This window comes from Amblyomma maculatum, chromosome 4 (genome assembly GCF_055883805.1).
Source record: "Amblyomma maculatum isolate TAMU_Amacu chromosome 4, ASM5588380v1, whole genome shotgun sequence".
NCBI lineage: Eukaryota > Metazoa > Arthropoda > Arachnida > Ixodida > Ixodidae > Amblyomma > Amblyomma maculatum.
In genome coordinates, this window is record NC_139347.1 from 159,480,196 (window position 1) to 159,499,970 (window position 19,775).

The 19,775-nt window shown below is 44.4% G+C and overlaps 1 protein-coding gene across 4 annotated transcripts in view; it reads right to left on the bottom strand.

Annotated features, from left to right (window-relative positions):
* Window positions 1-915: 915 nt before the first annotated feature.
* The window catches only part of LOC146193360 (uncharacterized), a 62,211-nt gene continuing 43,351 nt past the window's right edge, over window positions 916-19,775 (bottom strand). For 2 of the 4 annotated variants that reach the window (XR_014706830.1, XM_084602732.1), the window contains exons 3-4: window positions 17,346-17,490; window positions 916-1,296 (exon numbers count right to left, since the gene is read on the bottom strand). Coding sequence is in view for 1 of the 4 variants with exons in the window: in XM_084602732.1 (XP_084458858.1) it covers window positions 17,386-17,490 (105 nt within the window). In the remaining 3 variants the exon portion in view is untranslated. Of the gene's footprint in view, window positions 1,297-11,934; window positions 12,074-12,166; window positions 12,362-17,345; window positions 17,491-19,775 lie in introns of those variants that run through there. The other 2 variants (XR_014706831.1, XR_014706829.1) reach the window with 2 other exon arrangements.

Below are 19,775 nucleotides of genomic sequence, written 5' to 3' on the forward strand. Positions count from 1 at the left end.
CACAGCTTTATTCCATTTCCTATGATCCCAGAATTCGACAAAAGTACGCGTTCTTACCAAAAGCCCCTGAATAAAGGTAATAAAATCAGCACAATAAATAAGGGCTGCTGAAGCTCCTTGGTTGAAGATGCTGGTAAAGAGGTGCACCCTAGCGCGATGGCGGTGCCTGCATTATCCTGTAGTGCAAGTACCACGTTTTAGAAAATTCGAATTTTGGTTATAAAAGAGCGTGTATTTTATTGTATGCGGTCATTGGTGAAGCTTCATCAATGGATGTAGACAGGCCTCGGCATCTGGGAGGCAATAATTTAGGATCAGTGGGGACTAGTTGCGCTTGCTATACGCTTTGGTAACTCAGCACTAATCTTAGATTCGGCAACTGATATTATGAGCTTTTTATTATTCGTGTGCGTCTTCTGCGTAGATTGGTCCGAGTGACCTATACAGCCCAGTTCCAGTATTTCTCGTTGTGTCGTCCGTCTGTCGTCTTCGAGTCTGCTTTCTAAATAAGCGAACTAATTTTCCACCCCGCTGTACGATGTGGAGATAAAGAATTCAAACTTTGCTACTTTAATAAGGGGGCCAATACGAACGTCACTCACTATGCCGAACGTGCAATACTGCTCCTATGTTGCATAGTAACGCTGGGCATTTAAATCGACAAGATTAAAGGCCCCATTCCTCAAAAATTTGGCTTGGCGTTGAGAACTAAAAATCAAGAGCGTGGCGCTATCAGCTGACATGGCCGCTCACTGATTATACGTAGGGTTGCCTGACGTTATGTTTGTCAAGAGCTGCCAACACAGGCCTCCCCTTTCGTATGGAAGGGCAGTGTCAGAATTAGCCTGCAGACACTTGCATTTATGTTACCCTCAGGCCATGCAGGCACGCTCATTCGGCTTGGTTAAAGCGGGTTTTTATAGGTGGGCTGGTAGCTCTATACGCTATCGCATGATGCTCTTCTAGGCGGCTCTTAAGTATCCCTCGTAATGTTCTCTTTTCTGTGCACTTCATGGCACGGCCCAAATGAAAATCCCACAATGGCTCCCTAAGCGACAGGTCCGCACTTGGACAGCCATGACACACGCATTTTCATAACGACTGAACGTATTCGAATTTTATACACGTACAGATTGAAGTGCGTACAAGGAAGGTAAAACTATCAACGAAACAAAGATACGAAGAAATAAATAAATTCAAGAATGAATTAAAAAGAACGTCGGCTTGAAGCCACGACGAGCCAGGAAGGCAAATTCTGGAGCGCTGTCTGGCGTGCGGCTCATCCATTTCGGTCCACTGCAAGAAAAATATAAACACATAAAACTTGAGTCATTGGCCAGTTTCACTATGTTCATAGTGTTGTATTTGTTGTCGCCAGCGTTGTGCATATGAAACGATGTAGATAAGAGAAGCCAGTGGGTTCCATCAAAAGTAAAAGCAAGGCGGCTTCTCCAAAACTGAAGAAAATATTTTAGGAGAAAAAGATTAATACGAAAAGATGCAAACAGCGACACTGCGCGTGGTTCTTGCATGCCATTGTACTATGTTTCTTGCGTGCAAACTTTGTACGTTTAGAGTTACAGTCGATAGAGAAACAAATAATAACGAAGCTTGTTAAATGCTTGTGAAAATAATAGTGGAAGGCGAGAGTTGATTTGCATCCCAGCTGGCCATTACGGGTTGCTGTGATGCTAATACGTCTATTTGTATCTATTGCTTTTTCTTTCATTGTTTGTGTTCTCGGCTGGGTGCATTGTGGCTGCGACAATGCAAATCAATTCTAAGGGAATTGGATAAGTGACAAACAGCAGCACCATGTCTTCAGGCCTTCGTTGCTCCGTTCGTGGCCAGGTTTCTGCCGAGCAAAAAAAAAAAAAGAATTCATTCCACATGTCTCAAGTTTAGATTGCGAATGTCATCATCATCATCAGCCTGATTATACCCACTGCAGGGCGAAGGCCTCTCCCATATTTCTCCACTTAACCTGATTGCGAATGTGTTGGGATACTAATGGTTCTCGTGCACACTCCACTTATAGAACACATAATACGCGATTCTGTTACAGGCTTTGTTCGCTGCAAAATCCGCCGCTATTTGCGTTGTTGCGATTGTGTGTCGAAAATCACGGCCAAGACTCTTGTAGACGGTAGTTGGCCGAACAAACGGAGAGATACGGACTGGGGTGGGTTGCTCGATGTCACGGTACCCGATGACATGACACATAGGAGGCTGAGATGGGACTCGATACTTCTGGGACACTTGGGCGAGGAGTAAGCGCTATACTGTATTCACGAACGCACGACTTCTACTTCAAGCGGCCGTCAGGGCCTGGTTTTTGTTTCAGGAACCAATCTCCAGTTGAATCACTCCTTGAGTGGACGATAAAACTTTGCTCGGGAATCTGGAGTAGGCAACGGCGCTAATTTGGACGCTCCTCGACCGCCACTCCCCTTGAAAACAGACGTGGAAACGTTCGCTCGTATGTGGACACCGTCGGTATACCACACTTTATAGAAATGAATATACTGAGGATTCATAAAACCGTCCTTTAATTTTTCGGCTGATTGACAACAACCCGGAACTTCTGGCACGTTATTATTTTACGGGGGTGGCAGTGGCTAGCCTCTTGATGTCTCTGCCGCTAACGCCGAGCAAAGATCACGCTGGTCGCTCGTCGACACCAGTGGTGTAGTTGATCATCGCATTACTTTTATGTGGGGCAGGCCCACTTCCAGTCATCACGGGATAATCAAACATCGTTTTAGAGACTACTGCGTGATGAGATGATACGCACATTTGACGGCTAATGGCGAGATCACTCCGCTAGTAGCATCCGCGGATTGCCGTGAACTTTCAGGAAACAGCGCGTTACATACAAGAAGCAGTGAGCATTGGAGGCGCGGTTTAGCTGCGCTGACGTATGTGCTTCACGCCAAGCATCAATGGCTTTCTTGTCGCTTTAGGCACGTGCAGTAATTGTCAAAAGTGTAGAGCTGAGTGTGTCTACTTTTGAGCAACTTCGTGTGGCTTGTGATGCATTTGCAATGTTCCGAATCTTTTGATGGTAAAAAGATTTTTTGCCTTCCCTCTCCAATGGTCAGTACCTCCACAAATCCTAAACAAGTGCCAATACACAGCTCGGAAGCACACCCCTTGGGCTCTACTCTTTTGACAAAGGCTGCACGTCTTCATACGTGCGGCGCTGCCGGGGGAGTGCTTTGCTCCGCTCGTTCTACGGAGGAATAGTCGCATTCGACAAAAGTCACAGCTGTGCAAGCACACCTTCACAGTTACGTCTCTCAGCTTGCTTGAAAATCGCAAGCGGTTTTTGCTTTTCGAGAGTTGAATTTTTTGGCTAGCATTGCGAAGCGCTGCTGAGCAGTACATACTTTTTCACCGCTCATCTCTGAGCCCTCCGAGAGTAAAGGGAGAGTACAGCAGAAATTTAAACCAAACCAGAATAAGCGCAAGTATAAGCGCTATTTCTCGACACCTATGTCTTGTTTTACATGAACACCACGTCATCGGCAGGGTCAGTTACGAGATATAAAATCGTTTCCGGCCAGTTTTCACATCTGCCTTCTCACGCAGCCCGCAAAACATGTTTGACTAGGCTGTAAATGTCGAGGTTGCTTGCAAAGAATGTTTAGAAAACGCGACATGCAAAAATGAGCATGCTACAAACTGAAAGATGCAGTTTTCGGGACAAGGTACGACTTTAATTTCCTCCTTGTATGCTATTTGGGCTGCTTGGAGCGAAGCAGTATATCTCGTGGGGATTTATTCGAAGGGAACGTCGAGTGGCGTTCATGAAACCGAATCGACCTTGGATTCGAGGAGGGGCTGCTTTCCCCCCTCCACGGAGTGGAGGTGGAGCGTCGAGTCGAGGCATGCTAGAGAATACGGGTGGAAAACGTGGTAGGCACGTCTGTGCGACTGGTTAAAGCAGGGATTTATAGATGTTTATGTCGGGTCGTCTATTTGAAAACTGAGCACCTATTTGTTATTAAACGTATGAACTAATATGCGTAATAGTACATATTTTGAATGCTTAAGTGAGTATAAAAACTAATACACGCCAATCCCCGGAAGGAGCCGAAGACGGGAGCCATCAACGCTATTGCGTCATACCCTCAAATGTGGAGCTTAAGTGGTCGCTCAGTTTTCCCCATGGCTTTGTTGCCGTTACTTGCTTTGAAACGTAGTATGCGCCTATAACTTACTCAGGTAGCATTTCCTCGTGAAGTTTCCTAATGTTCTGTCGCCCCACACATTGAGCACATCTCGGGCGTCGCCAAACCGGTTCAGGAATGCCCAAGCGGCCCCTTGATATGGGGGGCAGATTTTCGCCGCGGAATCGTAGTTCGCATCGTAGACAGCGATGCCGGCCAAGAGGTCGGTGTTGTTTTCCCAGCTGGTGCAAACCTAAAATAATAAGCGGTGGAAAAGCTGTGTTGATAGTACTTTTGTCGTTTCACCTTAAAACTGCTAATATTGCTTACAAAAATGTACAATAATAATAATAACGCATTAAAAAAATAAAACACTAAAATATTGCTCTAAGCTGCTTACCAAAATAATCATTCTTGCGTCATATATATGTACTCTTTCTTCTAGATTAGCAAAATGGCTGTGGACACGTTAGAGTGAAATTACATTAATGCGTAATTCCAACATCAGTAGGCACATCATTCCAACTCCGACCTTTGGTGATGGTTGAATTAGTGGCACGTGTGCAGGAGTAACCAACATCAAAGAGTACTAACAGATAGGTAATTAAACAAGTGATGTTACGGGTGCATGTTTTTTTTTTAATCAGACCTTGTTTAATTATATTATCGAGCTTAGATATAGCCAAGCGAAAGTTTTATGCTGGACAGCACGGAACGATTCCACACTAAATAAGTTTATTTAGTCATATTAGGCTTAGACAAGGCTAATCAAGCGTAATTACAATTAGGGCCGTGCAAACACTACTAATGTTTGTTCGGAAAGCAAAGTACTGGTGGAATGCGACTTTTCAGACATATCTTTGCAAGGGCTATTGGGCTTAACAAGCCTAACACGCTCTTTAGCCTTATAAAGGCGTAATTAAGTAATTATGTTGGGATCTGATTTCTTAACTTGTGCATCTAACCTTCAAGTGTGAAGTAGGCCTAAATAGCTTCGACATTGAACATGGGCATGCTACTCATGGTATGTTCATGGTTATACAGATGTCTAATTAAAGTATGAAGCTGAAATATAACCATGGTATAAACATGCACAGCATAATCATCAGCATAATCATAAGGAGCTATATAGGCTTGTTAGCTGCCATAATAACATTCGATTTAGCGCTGTGGAGTAGTCAAATATATCTTTTTAGGGGGTCTTATAGGCCGCCGGTATAAAATGAGCCTGCTCGCATACTATATGTGCGTCAGGAAAGGAACCATTTTTGTTAGAAATCAACAGCATTGTTATATTCATTTTTATATTTTAATGTATTTGTCCGGTGTATAAAAAGCATGAACGACCGAATCCGAAGAGAAGGTTGGGACAGATGCAGCGCTCTGAAAATTCTGAGGAGTTCTAATGCCAGACACCCAACCCTTGTCTACTGCCCTGGTTAGGCGGACGGAAACCGGAAGTTGGTGAAATCTATCGTGCTATGCTAAAGTGTTTTCGTAATAACATTTACAAGAAAATGTTGTATATGTCGCCAATACTTATTCAAATTTGTACCAAGGTGTTGAAATATTTGTAAAGGAGCAGATATACCTACACACACGCTTTCAAGCTGAAGAAGTACCGGGTGCTGCAACTGGAGGAGGCTCAAGTTTTAGTACACGACACACTGGAGGAGTCCCTGCTAATTTATCAATTGAGTTGAATACAAAAAAATTAATATTCTTCAAACGTTTCACTTGACAGTGTCTGAGATTGATTAAAAAAAAATGCTCTTTCTGGGAAGACGAGGTTGTTCAAAGGAGGTTATCTCTTGGTGCTTGAGGCAACTCTCGCCAACTATTAAAAGTAAAATATATGCTAAGTTGTGAGCCGGAGGCTGACTGGCGGCAGCTTTTTAATACTGGAGCTTCCTGTGATCTCGCTTCTAAGCCGCACAAATAAACGAAATGCACCGAACACCGCCCTTATGAAATCATGGTCTGTCCTTACTCCCGGCGCTGTTTTCGTTGCAGCAAGGTCATTCTTGCCGTACCACGATCTTACAACACCACCGATGTGCTTCGGGGCACAGTTAGGCTTCGCCTTTAAGGCTGTCAGAAGAGAGCGTCAATGGCTCTCGTCTTCGGCTCCGTTGCGGTTCCTCGTTCGCTGATGTACACTTTGATACTAACCCTGAAACTCATCTCTTAATTTGTGTCGCGCGGTCTCACGTTCACTCGATAGAATGCAGCCGTAAGCTACCGCATTATATAAGCGGCCATTCTTCAATAACTGCCGTTTTTGGAGAGCCGAATAAGAGCTAACCTCAATAGCCTGTCGAAAGCGCGTATCTGTCGCCATCCAGTGGGGTCGGATAGTCAATCTTCCTGTCTCACGCAGCACCCATTTGGCAGCGCCTAAGACCTTGCTCATTTCAAGAACACTTGTGACGTCCTAACTGAATGACCAGTCATTTTCTGGCCATGTCGCCTGTAAGCTATCCCCCACCAGGGACATGGTAGTGATTTATCGTTTCCAGCGCCAGCACCACCGTCGACAACGTCGACGACAAATTTTGTGGATCACGGGTCTTTCCCCCTACTTTGCGCGAAAACTAGGCCTTTTCTGCTGAGCACCGCATCACCTGTAGAACTGAGGCACGGTAGCAGCTGCGCCATCCGCGTGCACTAGTTCTTACGCTTGTTATATTAAAAATACGAATGACTTTAGCAACTCAAGTAGTGAAAGGCGAAAGCCTGAGTCATAGCCTCCTTTATACTCTGTGCCTCTCAACGCGCCGCGCGAACAATAGAGCGGCGTCGTCGGGTAAAGTTGCGCGGTCCCCTCGCTGAGGGCGCCGCTGACGTAGGGGTCGAGGCGCACGGGTCGCACGGGCACGCATGTCGGCGCGGCGCGGGAGCGCTGTTATTCCTAGCGGGATAACTGTTCCTAAGCATGGGTCGTGCATATTCAGCATATTTACTTATAAGGCCGACGTCCACTAAGCATAACAAGTGATCATGATACTTGTTAGGCAATAACACCAACGCTATATGGCACTTTATGTCAGGCAGTTTCAAGAAATTGCGCATGGCTCGAAAAACTGCATGACTGCTACGCTAGCGCCAATGGTAATAGAAAAATTACAATGCTTGTCTACGCTGCAATAAAACAAAATTTAAGAAGAAAGGCACCAGCATTTATTTACACATTTCAAGAGTACCATGTAGAAGTGGTGTGATGAATGGCTGCCACAAGTAGGGAAAAACGTTCACGGTGACTGCTGTCACTGGTAGCACTTCAGAAGCCAGCTTGATTTGCAGATGATTGGAACAACTGCATCGCAGTACGCCATTGAGATCTGTAAAAAGAACAATTTTGTATCAGCTGTTACTTTCAATGATTGAGCGCGTCGTACAAACGTTTTTTTTTCTTAACTAGAAAAACAAGGAAAGACAACTATACGCGTTGCATCTTTCTGTTTCGAACACTCCAAAATAATCGTCACAATAGGCAAAGCTCGTGTTTTTATTTTTTCACAGAATTGGGCAGTTAGCAAAACAAAAAATACTGCGCTGGAGCACATGTAACGTACCACACAGACGAGCTAACCAGGGAGGAAGTTCGCATCGCAGTCCAGAAAATGCACGTGCACATTTAATATTATTATTACCTTACTGACGCGTATTAAACACACTTCTGGGGCTGTCAAAATTTCTCATAGGCCTTAATGCGGTTGAGTGTTAGAAGGGAAACTAATATAGGCTTTGCAAGATTTGGTTTAACTCACTTTAAAGTGGTCATCTACACAATAGGTAAATCTTGTGTTTCTATTTTATCACAAATTTTCGTGATTAGCGTATACTGCAAAAAAAAAAACCATCGCACGCGCACACTAACACACTACGCAGACGAGCTAGGCAGGGAAGCAATTAGCATTGCAATCCGGAAAGTACAGGTGCGCATCTAACATTACTATTGCAGCATTGACGCTTAATAAACATATTGGTGCTGTCACTATTTTTACACGCCTCAAAGCAGCTGAAAACTACGCAGCGATCGCCGGAAGGACAAAGCAAAGCTGGCACTTACCAGGTGGTGCAATGCTGTATTCCTGCAGCACCCGAAGGCAGAGAAAAGTATAAGCATGACCTTGCACACAGCAGAACAGTCCACGAAACAGCGAGACAGCGGCAACGTGTGGCTATCCGGACCGCTTTGCAACACGGCGCACCCGGCACTCGCCTGGCAAAGGTGACTCTAAGTCGTTGTCGCCATCTCTGGGCAGTCAGCGGCGTAACTTGTCAACGGAGGAGGATCGGCGGCGACGGCCGCGGAGCGCGGAGCTGACAGGCACAGAGTGTATAAAAGAGGCTATGTCTGAGTGCTGAATTCTGCTACGCAACTGGCACTAATTAGTAAGTCATAAATAATTAACCAATTAGTCATTAAGCAGGAAATCATTCAATAGTGATATAATGACTTACTTAATCAGCTATTATTTTTAATTAATACATTCATTATTTCATAATCCGTTAATTAGCGACTGATATTGAGTGAGATATGGCCATATAAGGCACGCATTCGCGCATACTGTAGTGGTGCTGTGCGATTGGTCGTGACCTCTGACGTTGTCCCGCCTCGGCCAGTCAGAGCCGCCGCGCGGGACACATTTTGTCCACGACAGCATGAGCAAAGGATTTCGCCTTAAACGATCACGTTAAATATCCCGTTCTCCAGAAAATCGCCAGAACTGGCGTTGTCGGCAAAAAATTCACGGGCTCGTTTGGCGGGGTACATGACCGTGCACTGAGTGTCGCCGTCTGGTGTGATGTGACGGAACACAATGGTATACTGCCGAACTGGGAGGTGCATCGCCTTTTGAGATAGGAGGGTTAGACCGGAATCCAGCCTTCCAGTATCCCTGCTGCGCACACTTCCTGTTTCAATAAAAGAGCGTCAAAGGCCGAGTCTGCAGAAAATCCGGCTTTACATCGTTGGGAGCGAAAAAACCAGGTCATGACTCCGGCAGGTGGTGGTTGGCAGGTTACGTTAGCCGTGGACTCATTCTTTAATGGCAGCGTAATGAAGACATATCATCAAGTTGGGAGACAGCCGTGAACTCGACGTGCCCATTTGAGGTGGGAGGGATAGGACTCAGCCTGCTAGGGCTCTTCAGTGCCAAGTCAAGGACGCTTGTACGGTTTGGCTAAACCGGGGCGTTGTATCTATGTTGTGTGGTTCCTTACAACCGGTAGCTAGATAATGTGCTAGCTTGGCATTGCATGCGCTTCCCCACGTATATATAGAAATTGGGGAAAATGAAGTGTGAAACGGAGGAGAACAAAGTGGAAGCTATGGGCGTCATAGTAGCTTTGGAGGTTATGGGGAGAGCAGGGGAAATCACTACAGGAAGGTGGATGCAAAGGAAACATCCCAGAGGTTCGCTGCTGGGAAAAGATTAGGTAATCACGAAAACGAAAAAATATGGGATCTGAAGGCGATATACCACGACAGAATGCAGGGCTACCTTCCTAAATCAAATCTATATCTGTTCTGCCTCAATCCGACGCTATGCTTAGCTCTACTATTTTTTCAAACACGCGGCTCTAAAAATCGGGGTAATGCGACAATTAAGGCGACAAAACCTCTTCCAATCGTAAGCTCGAAGTATATGCTGTAAATGCTGATGCAAATGAATTGCTGATTAAAATTTCAGTTCAGGCGAAAGAACGGCGACTCAGTTGAACCATTCCCTTTGCTCGGGGAGCTTATGGAGACTGAAAATTGGGTATCACAATATTACGCGAGACAATCATGTTTATTTTCATTTTTCTTTCTTCATAAACACCCCACGCAGAAAACGACCAGAAAGATATAACTATTTTGCGAAGTTACAAGACCTTTGGCTACTCATTTTAATTTGCAATGTAAAAAATACTGCTTGCTCCCGAAACATCTCTCTGAGGGCCGAATTTCAGACCACTCCTTCACTTACGCTATTTCCTTACCTTCCACGATGAGATCCCCATGCTTCCTCAACTCAATGAGGCGTTTATGGGAGGCCTATAATTTTCAATCCATCCTTAGCGGCGTTTTAGCTAAGGATGCACACATAGCAGCGAAGAGCCGCTTGTATTAGTCTTGTGTCGAGGATATGCGCTTAATGCTTGAGGTATAATGGTTCAAATTTTAGAGAAGCAAGTACACATTTATAACATTGTGTCTCTGACAACGTGCGCCCCTATGTGCCCTCGGCTTTTATCTGACACGTTTTGTTTCAGCGGAGGGGCTTGTAGGAGCATCTCAGAATGTCCGCTCTGCGTGTTTTTCCACTCGCTGTGGAAGTCTCCCGAGCAGGCAGATACACCCTACTGCGCAAACGCAAATCGAGTTGTTGAGCAGGGAAGCGTGAGATTTATGAAGGAGCGATGAAAGGGAGCATGAATATGGCGCAATGCCTACCTAGTGTAAAGGGCGTTCCAAGGGAGGCCTCCCTAGTTAAGCCCTCCTCGGCAAGGCGTGTTTAAAAATTGACTAAAGGAAGGCGAGCCGCTCCTAAGGCGTCCTCACTCAGGTAAGGAGCGTTTAAAAATTTGACCCTAACACTTTCAGGTGAAAAGCAATGTGATGCCCGCAATGCTTATGTTTTCTATGCGCGGCGCTCCTGTGACCACACTGCAGACGGGTCTAACGTGGGAGGCATCTCACGCTAAATCCTTTCGAGTCCTCGACCGCCCTTGCGGCACTTCTCGTCAAATTCAAACGTGTTCGTCATCTTCGCCTGCAAATCGATGGCAAATGTACAGCAAGCTTCGGAAACGACCAAATGATCCAAATTTACCTTACGCCTGATTTCCTCCAAGTTCTCGACGGTCAGTGTAAAGCCATGTTTTTTATCGAAAGCGAATATAGTGCTGTCATACGAGGCGTAGTAAAACGTCGACTTGTAGGTGAGGAAGGTGTTGTCGCAAGCCTGACAAAGAAAAAAAAAAGACGTGCAGTGAGCGCATCAGAAGGAAGCGAGCCTAGCGAATATGAATCAAGAAACATGATGATCACCAATTTTGGGCAAGACATTGGGCGACAGCTGTTGAGGCGTTTTAATTTCGCGATATGTCGCGGTAAAGAAAATAACACGGCCTATACCCTATACATATGTGCATAGTTACGCACCATTATTCCTTATTTAGCCACCCTTGTTCTTTTTTCTATCCTCTTGCTTGTCACTTCCAGCGCTCCTGGAGCGTGGAGGTTTCACCACTCAGCCTATATTTGGATGCTGCCTTGCCACGGAGCGTGTCCATTTACAACTCTCGCCACATATACTCGTCCTGCGCCTTACTTGGTGAGCACTACTGAGATGGGTATTTCGCCAGACTTGTTAAACCTGTTTCCTTCCAAGTAATAACACTCGTGTTACAAGCCGTCTAGTACTCGTCACAGGCCTCTCCGTGGTAGCTCTCCTCACTGAACGGCAACCACCCTCGTTTTGCGAACTTCTCCTTGTACGCTAAACTGGCCATCTGCGGTAATCCTCCCTCACACCTTCTATGATAAGCACCACCTGGTTGCACGATTCAGTGCTCTCGCCACAGTCCGTTTACATGGTTCCCTTCATCTTCCTTCAACGGTGATCGCTTTCCGGCTGGCTTTTATGGCAGTCACTTTCCAGTCGCACACTCTGTCGCACTCGCTTGCGATTTCAAGCATATTTACGTGCTGAAATAAATTGCTTAGTAATTTCAAACAATAACAAAATGGAATTCATATTTCCATTTAATCAGGGATATGAAACATCGTCCAAGGGTGCCAAGTGGCAGAGCTGAGAGATGAAATATCCGTCTTCAATTTCCGGGGATAAGTGGGAGACGCCGGAAAGTGGCGGTCATGGTCCGATCCCAATGGTCCGACCACAAACCTGTAGCAAATCACAAAATAAACACGGAAGTCAACTTTGGTGGAACTGATGTGGCAAGCCGTGCAAATTTGCAGCGGCGGAAGTGAGACCCACCTCTTGCGCAAATGCTTTCTGTGGGTAGTCTCCTAGTTCGCAGGCGTTTCTCGGACGATACTTTCCTGCTTTGGCGTTCTGGTTATCGGGATGCCTCGGTCTGTACCAGCGCCCCGCCGTAGTGAAGGACACAGCGTACATTGCGTCAATGCCGTGTACGCTTTGCAGGTACCTTACAACTTCCAGAGCATTCGCCTGTGAGACCAAATTAATTAGTGATAGCAGACTTATGTTTTCCCTGCAAAATAACGTGTAATTTCTATTCGTTCGATAGAAGGTTATATACTTTGTGCTGAGATTAAGGAGTGAAATGCGCGGGTGGAACACTGACACTTCAGGACTAAAAGAAACTTGAAGTTAGCTTCGCGTCGTTGTAGCCAAGCTATATGCATTCTAAAAACAAACAAAAGGAAAAAAATTTTCCGCGTCACTGAAGAATCTGAGCATAATCAGACAAAAGGTATAGGTGATATTCCTGCGAATGTTATCGGCCTAAAGTTACAAAACCGGATGACTTAAGGGTAAACAATGGCAGAATTTGAAGAAAAGCAGGCTTGCATGCCATCACTGAAATAAGGCGAGAAGCTTAGTTGCTTGCTCTTAACTGATACCTGCTAACTAATATCGCATTTCGGAATGGCAAGAATGTATTTAACTCAGTCGAAACCTTAGCAGTCATGCAGGCATTGAGGAAATAAAGTGTAGAAGGTTCATATGTGAAAATACTAGGACACGTCTACAGTGGCGGGACAGAAGCAATAACTTTATGTACAAAAAAGTTGTAATATCCCCGCCCGAAAAAGTTTTAAAGCAGGAGACAGGATCTCTGTAGTTAGAAATAGGGGTTCTACGAAATTTACCATTCGCAGATAACATTGCGTTGCTAAGTAACACAGGGAATCAATTGCATAGGATGGAGAATGACTTGCAGGCAAAGTGCAGCAGTAGGCCTAAATATTAAAATTAATATGAAGAAGACTAAAGCAACGCTCAAAAGAATCGCAAAAGAACAGTCATTTACGACAACTACAAATGCGCTGGAAGGGCTAAGGGACTGCTTGCTATTAAAATAGGTAGTGGACGGAGATCTGCATTACGGAAGTGAAATAAGTAGAATAAGATAGGAGTTGAGTACATTTGGCAGATTGCGAATGACAGCTTACCATTAGCTCTTTAGAGGAAAATACATAACTTCTGTATCACATAGGTATTCACCTTAGGGGCAGAAACGTGGTCGCTAACAAAAACGTTGTGCCTAAATCGAACGCAACAATGACACCTTACCATTAGCTCTTTAGAGGAAAATATATAACTTCTGTATCACATAGGTATTCACCTTAGGGGCAGAAACATGGTCGCTAACAAAAACGTTGTGCCTAAATCGAACGCAACAGAGAGAGGTATGGAACGAACCTTTGTAGACAGCAGCTTTTCGAGTCAGAAAGCGCGCAGAGTTAGTGAAGGAAGAAAGGTGGTGTAATGATATACTAGTCGAAATCAAAAAGAAATGGATGTGGGCAAGGATTTTAAGGCGAAGGTAACAGACGGGCGCTAAGGTGGCAGAAAAATTGCTGTAGCTTAGCTCCAGTCCTAGTGTATCAAGAAAGCTTGTACGCAGGTTTACGCCTCAGCTTGGTTATCTTCTGCCAATTTAGCTGAGACATATAACACAGCGATTACTGCAGTTCCAATGTTTGTGCAGAAAAGTGAAGTTTTAAGGGCCTCGCTGGTTGGTATGCCGGAAGAGCTACAAAGAGTGTTCTTTTTTTTTCTTATTACTGCATGCTTACGAGGTTTTAACGCGCGTGCAGTTAGTATCACCATCTCAAAAAAGATGTTCGTCGGCATTGGCGTTACCTAGGTCTATCGTTTGAAGTCTCGACGGCTTGAAATGTCACAAGCATGCCTTAGTCAGGTTGATGCAACAGCCTTAACCCAGTAGTTAAGTGACTAATACAGTAACGAATGTTAATGCATTTTTGCATCTTCTTGAGCCAGTTGCCGGACTACCTTCTGTTTACATTTCGTTTTGCACTTTTTTTTTTACTTTCATTGACGCTTTTTATGGAGTTCATTTTACGGGTGCTAAATTATTAACTTGCTAATACTATGAATTGACGTGTCGGCAAAATTCTCCGGCTCCCCGTTTGAAGCTCTGAAGCCTCAAGATAACAGGGGGCATGCCTCTTACGGTCGGTAGTTGGCAGGCTTCAAATAACGAGACCTTTTCATCTTTCCGCAGCCTCGCATGCTACTGGTAGGCGCTAGGTGGAGATGTGAACACTCTGATCCTTGTGTTCCCCATTTAAACCCTCGCAGACTGTAATAGTTACGCATCCCTCTGGCTGGTAATATATGGCAGATGTTAAACACACCGGACATTTATAATCTCCATTTAACTCCTCGCCGACTGCAAAAGTTACAAGGATACCTCTGGTAGATTATAGTTAGTAGTTGACATAGCCGGGCACTGACAGGTAGGACGCGCTATGGCTCGCAGGAGATCATTTTTTTTCTCTTTCGCTCATGGAACTCACCAGACCTGTGAGTGGCCGGCGGGTTTTTATGCCACGATATACGATGGCACGGTAGAGTTGAGAGCAGCTGCCAACTCGGAAAGCTGCTTTCATATGAAAGGGTGACACGAAAATCGAAGAAACCGGACCCTTTCCGTGTTTTTAAACCTCCATTTAAACCCACGCCGCTTCGAAAAATGACCATAGTTCATCTTGGGGGTGGCATGGGAGTTTCTACTTCATTGACCCCGAGGCTATGATGATCCCAGTGTACTCAATACTTCAAATGAAGGGAATGTCAATGGCTTCAAAACATTTCATGTGGTGCAACTCATCTAAAAGGAAATTGATATTACATAATATATGTTTCTCAAAGTAGTAATAATGTTTCTGTGACGTTATTTACATAGACTACAATAATATCTTGCAGATTGCTGCAGAAAATGAAGGCCGTAGAGTATACGCCACAATAATCGCACTGTTCATGGAGATGACCAATGCGATTCGGTTGGTTGACACTCCACAGCACCTGACCAAGGTCTCAGGCCTCGTAAGCAAAAAGAAAACTACCGCTGAGTATTTTTTTCTTGCGAGGCCTCAGATGTTGGTCAGACGCGGCGATGCATTATTGACCTCTTCAGAGAACATGCATCATCATTTTACGCTACTGTTCCCAATACCAACATGGTGATCAGTTAGAAATCCTGCAAGGTTCCTTTCCAAGTCTTGAGTGGGGAGCGATTGTCAAGCATTACTCACGCTCAAAAAACAGGGAAGTCTTTGAATTCATACTTATCGCGCGCCATGGGCTTCGTATTTCAACAAACCTCAAGTTTTGTATGCTACCAGGAGGAGACAAGTTTGTGCTTTTGCCCTTGACGATGTTCCCCCTTTATCTGCTTCTGCGCTTGTTGTTCTTGACACGTATTCTTCGCGTGTTCCTGAAATAAATACATTCTGTCCTTCGTAATTGCGGGTACGTGTCTTCTTCTCTTCAGCACTATGTGTTTCCACCGTGTTCTTTTGGTACGTTCGGTCACCAACAAACCGAGTTACGCGCGTTATTGTATTCATCGTCTTGACCACGTTGCTGGAGACAACCCTGTTTCAGTGCATTTCGGTTTACATTTTCTTCTCGACTGACAGTTGTTATTGCATTCATTTTACGTGTGCCAATTATTGACTTGTTGACGTTGTGAATTGATATATTCAGCCGTTATGCTGTATGTAATGCTTGGCATTCTTATAATTAGTTGCTATAGTTTTATGTATTACAGTTGATATAGTGTTATCAGTTCTGTGCAGTTGATTATATCCGCAGGCGCAGCTTTTAAATTTAACAAGCAGCTGTCTATGCATACCGGAAAAGCGCAGTTTACTTTTTCGCGTATCGTGAATACTATTGATTCATAGATAACTATTTTTCGACCTACATGGGAACGTATCGAATCTGTATACAATTTGTCATGAAATGTAATGTGTACACGAGCGGAAATACCTCTAGGCTGTCTGTTAAGCAGATTTCTACTGACAATTCAATGCAGCTCCATGGAATCTAAATGTAGAGTGGATTGTGCTTTGTATTGTTTGAAAATTTAGAGGTTATTAATTCATTCTGATCTTTACTGAACTGCGACTCTCTTCAAAGATGTACAACTGCATTGCATCGAGAAAAGTACTTACAGGACGGTAAGGGGAAGACACACGCGGCACGGACAGGTGAACAATGAAGAATGGTAATATTTTTCGAATCGAGGTGTTTGCCAAATAGGAAACATGGAATTCTTTGCACAAGTCGCGCCAACAGCATTTTATACATTTGTGATGTATTTCGAATGTTAATCAGCAGAGGCTGGATCTTAACGACATATGGCTTATTCTCTGCTCGCGAAGTTGGCCTTCACCGAATTCAGAGATCACAACAAGAAAGGTGGCTCAGAAGATCTTTTAAACGTTAAGCGATCCCATGCTCTCGTGTGTGTCCACGAACATTTGTTTGATGAAAAGTAGGGAGACGTTGTTGCGACTCTAGGAAGAAGGAAAAGAAAATGCACAGGCGAGCTGCTGGCTCTGTGGCTGAGGGAGACCTTTTGTAGGGACAAAACGGATCTGCTGAGGCGATTTCAAAATACTTTTAGCCACCAGTCATGGTAGCAGGTACAAAAATGGCAGGTGCGCTTAGGAGAAATTCCAACACCGGTCTGCTTCAACAGTGGCGAAACATAACCTAGAAGTTCCCTGACAGACTCCTCTATCCCCTGCTTCGTCGTTCTCAAGCAGTGATCACCGAGAAACATTATGCACTAAATATTGGAAACGCTACGCAATTATAACATCGTGTTTTAAATTGGCGGCTGATTAAATAGAGCCTGTTTTCTCAATATTTGTATGCAGTGCATATACAAGTTCTTCAATCTATTATCTACGAGAACAAATTGCGGCTTATTTTGGTGAGAACTATCGCTTTTCCTTATACCAAAGGTTTATGTCTTTTCATCAAGCTCAAGCGCATGTTTTAGTACGGTGAAACATTTAAAGAACTGAAGCACAACCCTCTGTCCAGTAATCAATGCGGCTTAATTAACCTTATAACGCTATACACGTAATCACTGGTGCGCGTTACTGCTCTTGAACCTGAGGTGACTGGATGGTTTAGAACTTACCACAGTATGCACGTAGCTTGCGTTTTCATATTTTCTGCCCTCAAGAGCTCTTATATTTGGACCCAGAAAGAAGAAGTAGGTCAGGTTGCTGTCGCGGTGAGAGATGTGTCCCAGAATCACCAGTCCGCCCGGAATGAACCCGGTCCTGTAAGCAGAGTATCATAATTTCAATGCAAGTTTTAGCGACTGAAAAATGTTTGAAGTGTAGTTTTGATTGCAGTGCCCTCAAGTCGACATTTGATTACATAACGGCCGGCGGTATTCATATGAGCGCCGGTGTGACCCGGCATGCCGAGCAATCTTCAAGGATGTTGGTATCAGTCGTTGGCGTCATTCATGGACAAACAGATTAGATTGTATTAATCCATCCAAACGGCAACCGAATATATTTCCTGATAAAGCAATTCACAATCAAGTATTGATCGCATCGAAGAAAGCAAACACAGTAATTGGAAAGCGCTGGTCTTGTGCAGTCAGTTCAGTTCAGTCGTTCAGTCGTGTCCGACTCTTCGTGACCATATGGACCATATCACGCCACACTTTCCTGTCTCTCACTATCTTCCTAAGATCACATAACTTCAACTGCAGGGCCTCGAGGATGCCATCTAACCATCGCTTTCGCTGCCTACACCTTCTCCGGTGACCCTCAACCTTTCCCAACATCAAATCTTTCTCCAGCAACTCCTTTCTTCTCATCAGATGACCAAAGTAGCTGAGCTTTAAATTTGGAATTTGACCCTCCAATGAGCATTCGGGGTTTATGGTCAACAATATCGACTGATTTGATCTTCTGGCAGTCCAAGGAACTCTCAAAAGTCTCTGCCAGCGCCACAATTCAAACGCGTCAAGTCTTCGGCGGTCAATCTTCTTCGCAGTCCAAATCTCTCATTCATACATCACATCTGGAAAGACCATAGCACGAGGTATACGGATGTTGGTTGGCATACTAATGTCTCTGATTTTTACTAGGCGGTCAAGGCTAGCCATGGCTTTCTTTTCCAGAAGGAGGCGCCTCCTAATTTTATGGCTGCAGTCACCTTCCGGAGTAATCTAATAGCCGCGAAGAAGAGAAAATCTGTCACAGCTTCCACTTCTTGTCCCTTGAAGCTCCAGGACTTGATAGGACAAGACACCATGATCTTTGTCTTTTCAATGTCCAGTTTAAGCCCAAACTTCTCCTTCTCTTCTTGTACGCGCATCAGAAGTCCCTTGTGTTCCACTTCACTTTCTGCCATTAAAGTCGTATCATCCGCATATCTAAGGTACGTGTCTACAACTATACGTCTTTTATACAGTATGTCGCATCATCGGCGCTTCTTGCGGAGTTATCGTAGTGTGTTAATGCGTAATGCCACAACTGGAGCGCAAGATGTTTTATACCTCAATAATTTCTGAGAGAAAAAAGCGCATTAACCCTCAAAAGGCTGTTTTGAGCAAGTGTAGAGCAAGGTCTGGCAACTCGAATGTTTCTTCTTGATGTGACTGTGATAGATACTGCCTTGATGATAGAATCACTGACGAATAATATTTTTGTGCGAGTTAAAAATGGTCCTTTATCACCTAGACAACAAGATAGTGAAAGTAAGAAAAGAATTTCGCCAGGATAAGGCCAAGTGTAAAAACTGAGGTTTCATAAAAAAATGAAAAATAAAACTAAAGCCTCCAAAAATGCCGCCATGCCACTCAGCCCCACCCGAAGACAATGCAAAAGGTTCTTCTTTTTTTTTAAATCGCAAATACTAAAGCGTAGCGTACCGTATTTCCTCAACTTGAGGATATATACAACACGAACAGAGACGACTGACGAGGAAGTACACAACACAAGCGCTGTGTCGCAACAAGCATTTATTCCGAAGGAAGACACAAGTATAAAACGCCCAGAAACGCAGCGCACGACCTGTAAACATGACAGATAATCAACGTAAGATTACATTGTATAGGAGGCTGTCTGCATGACCTAAGGCACATCAAGTCTTTTCTAAGAACCAGATCTCAGAATCATGCAACGCAATGGAGGGCTGACTGAAGGACGGGCTTATTTTTTGTTGATGAAGAAAGCTTCCATAACCCACCTAGTGCGCTCATAACAATGCCGGTACAGAACCGTCGGGTTTCTTTAAAGTCGCCTTACATTCCCTTATTTCTTTCTTTCCCCATTCAGAGCAGTGTTTCGACACATCAGACGATGTCATCTGATGTTCTTCAGGAGAATATTTAAACACCTTCCGCTTTGTTCGATATACACTTTTTGGAACGTGACAGGAATCTGATATACCACCGACCGCACACAATTCACAAGTTTTGATCTCTGCCGCACTGAACACTTGAGAGGTCGCATTTATATTTTTCTTTGCTCGATATCTCCCTTTGGAACAGAGGCGTTGAAGCTGCAAGTGTGCTGAGCACACCACGTTAACACTGAAACGCCAA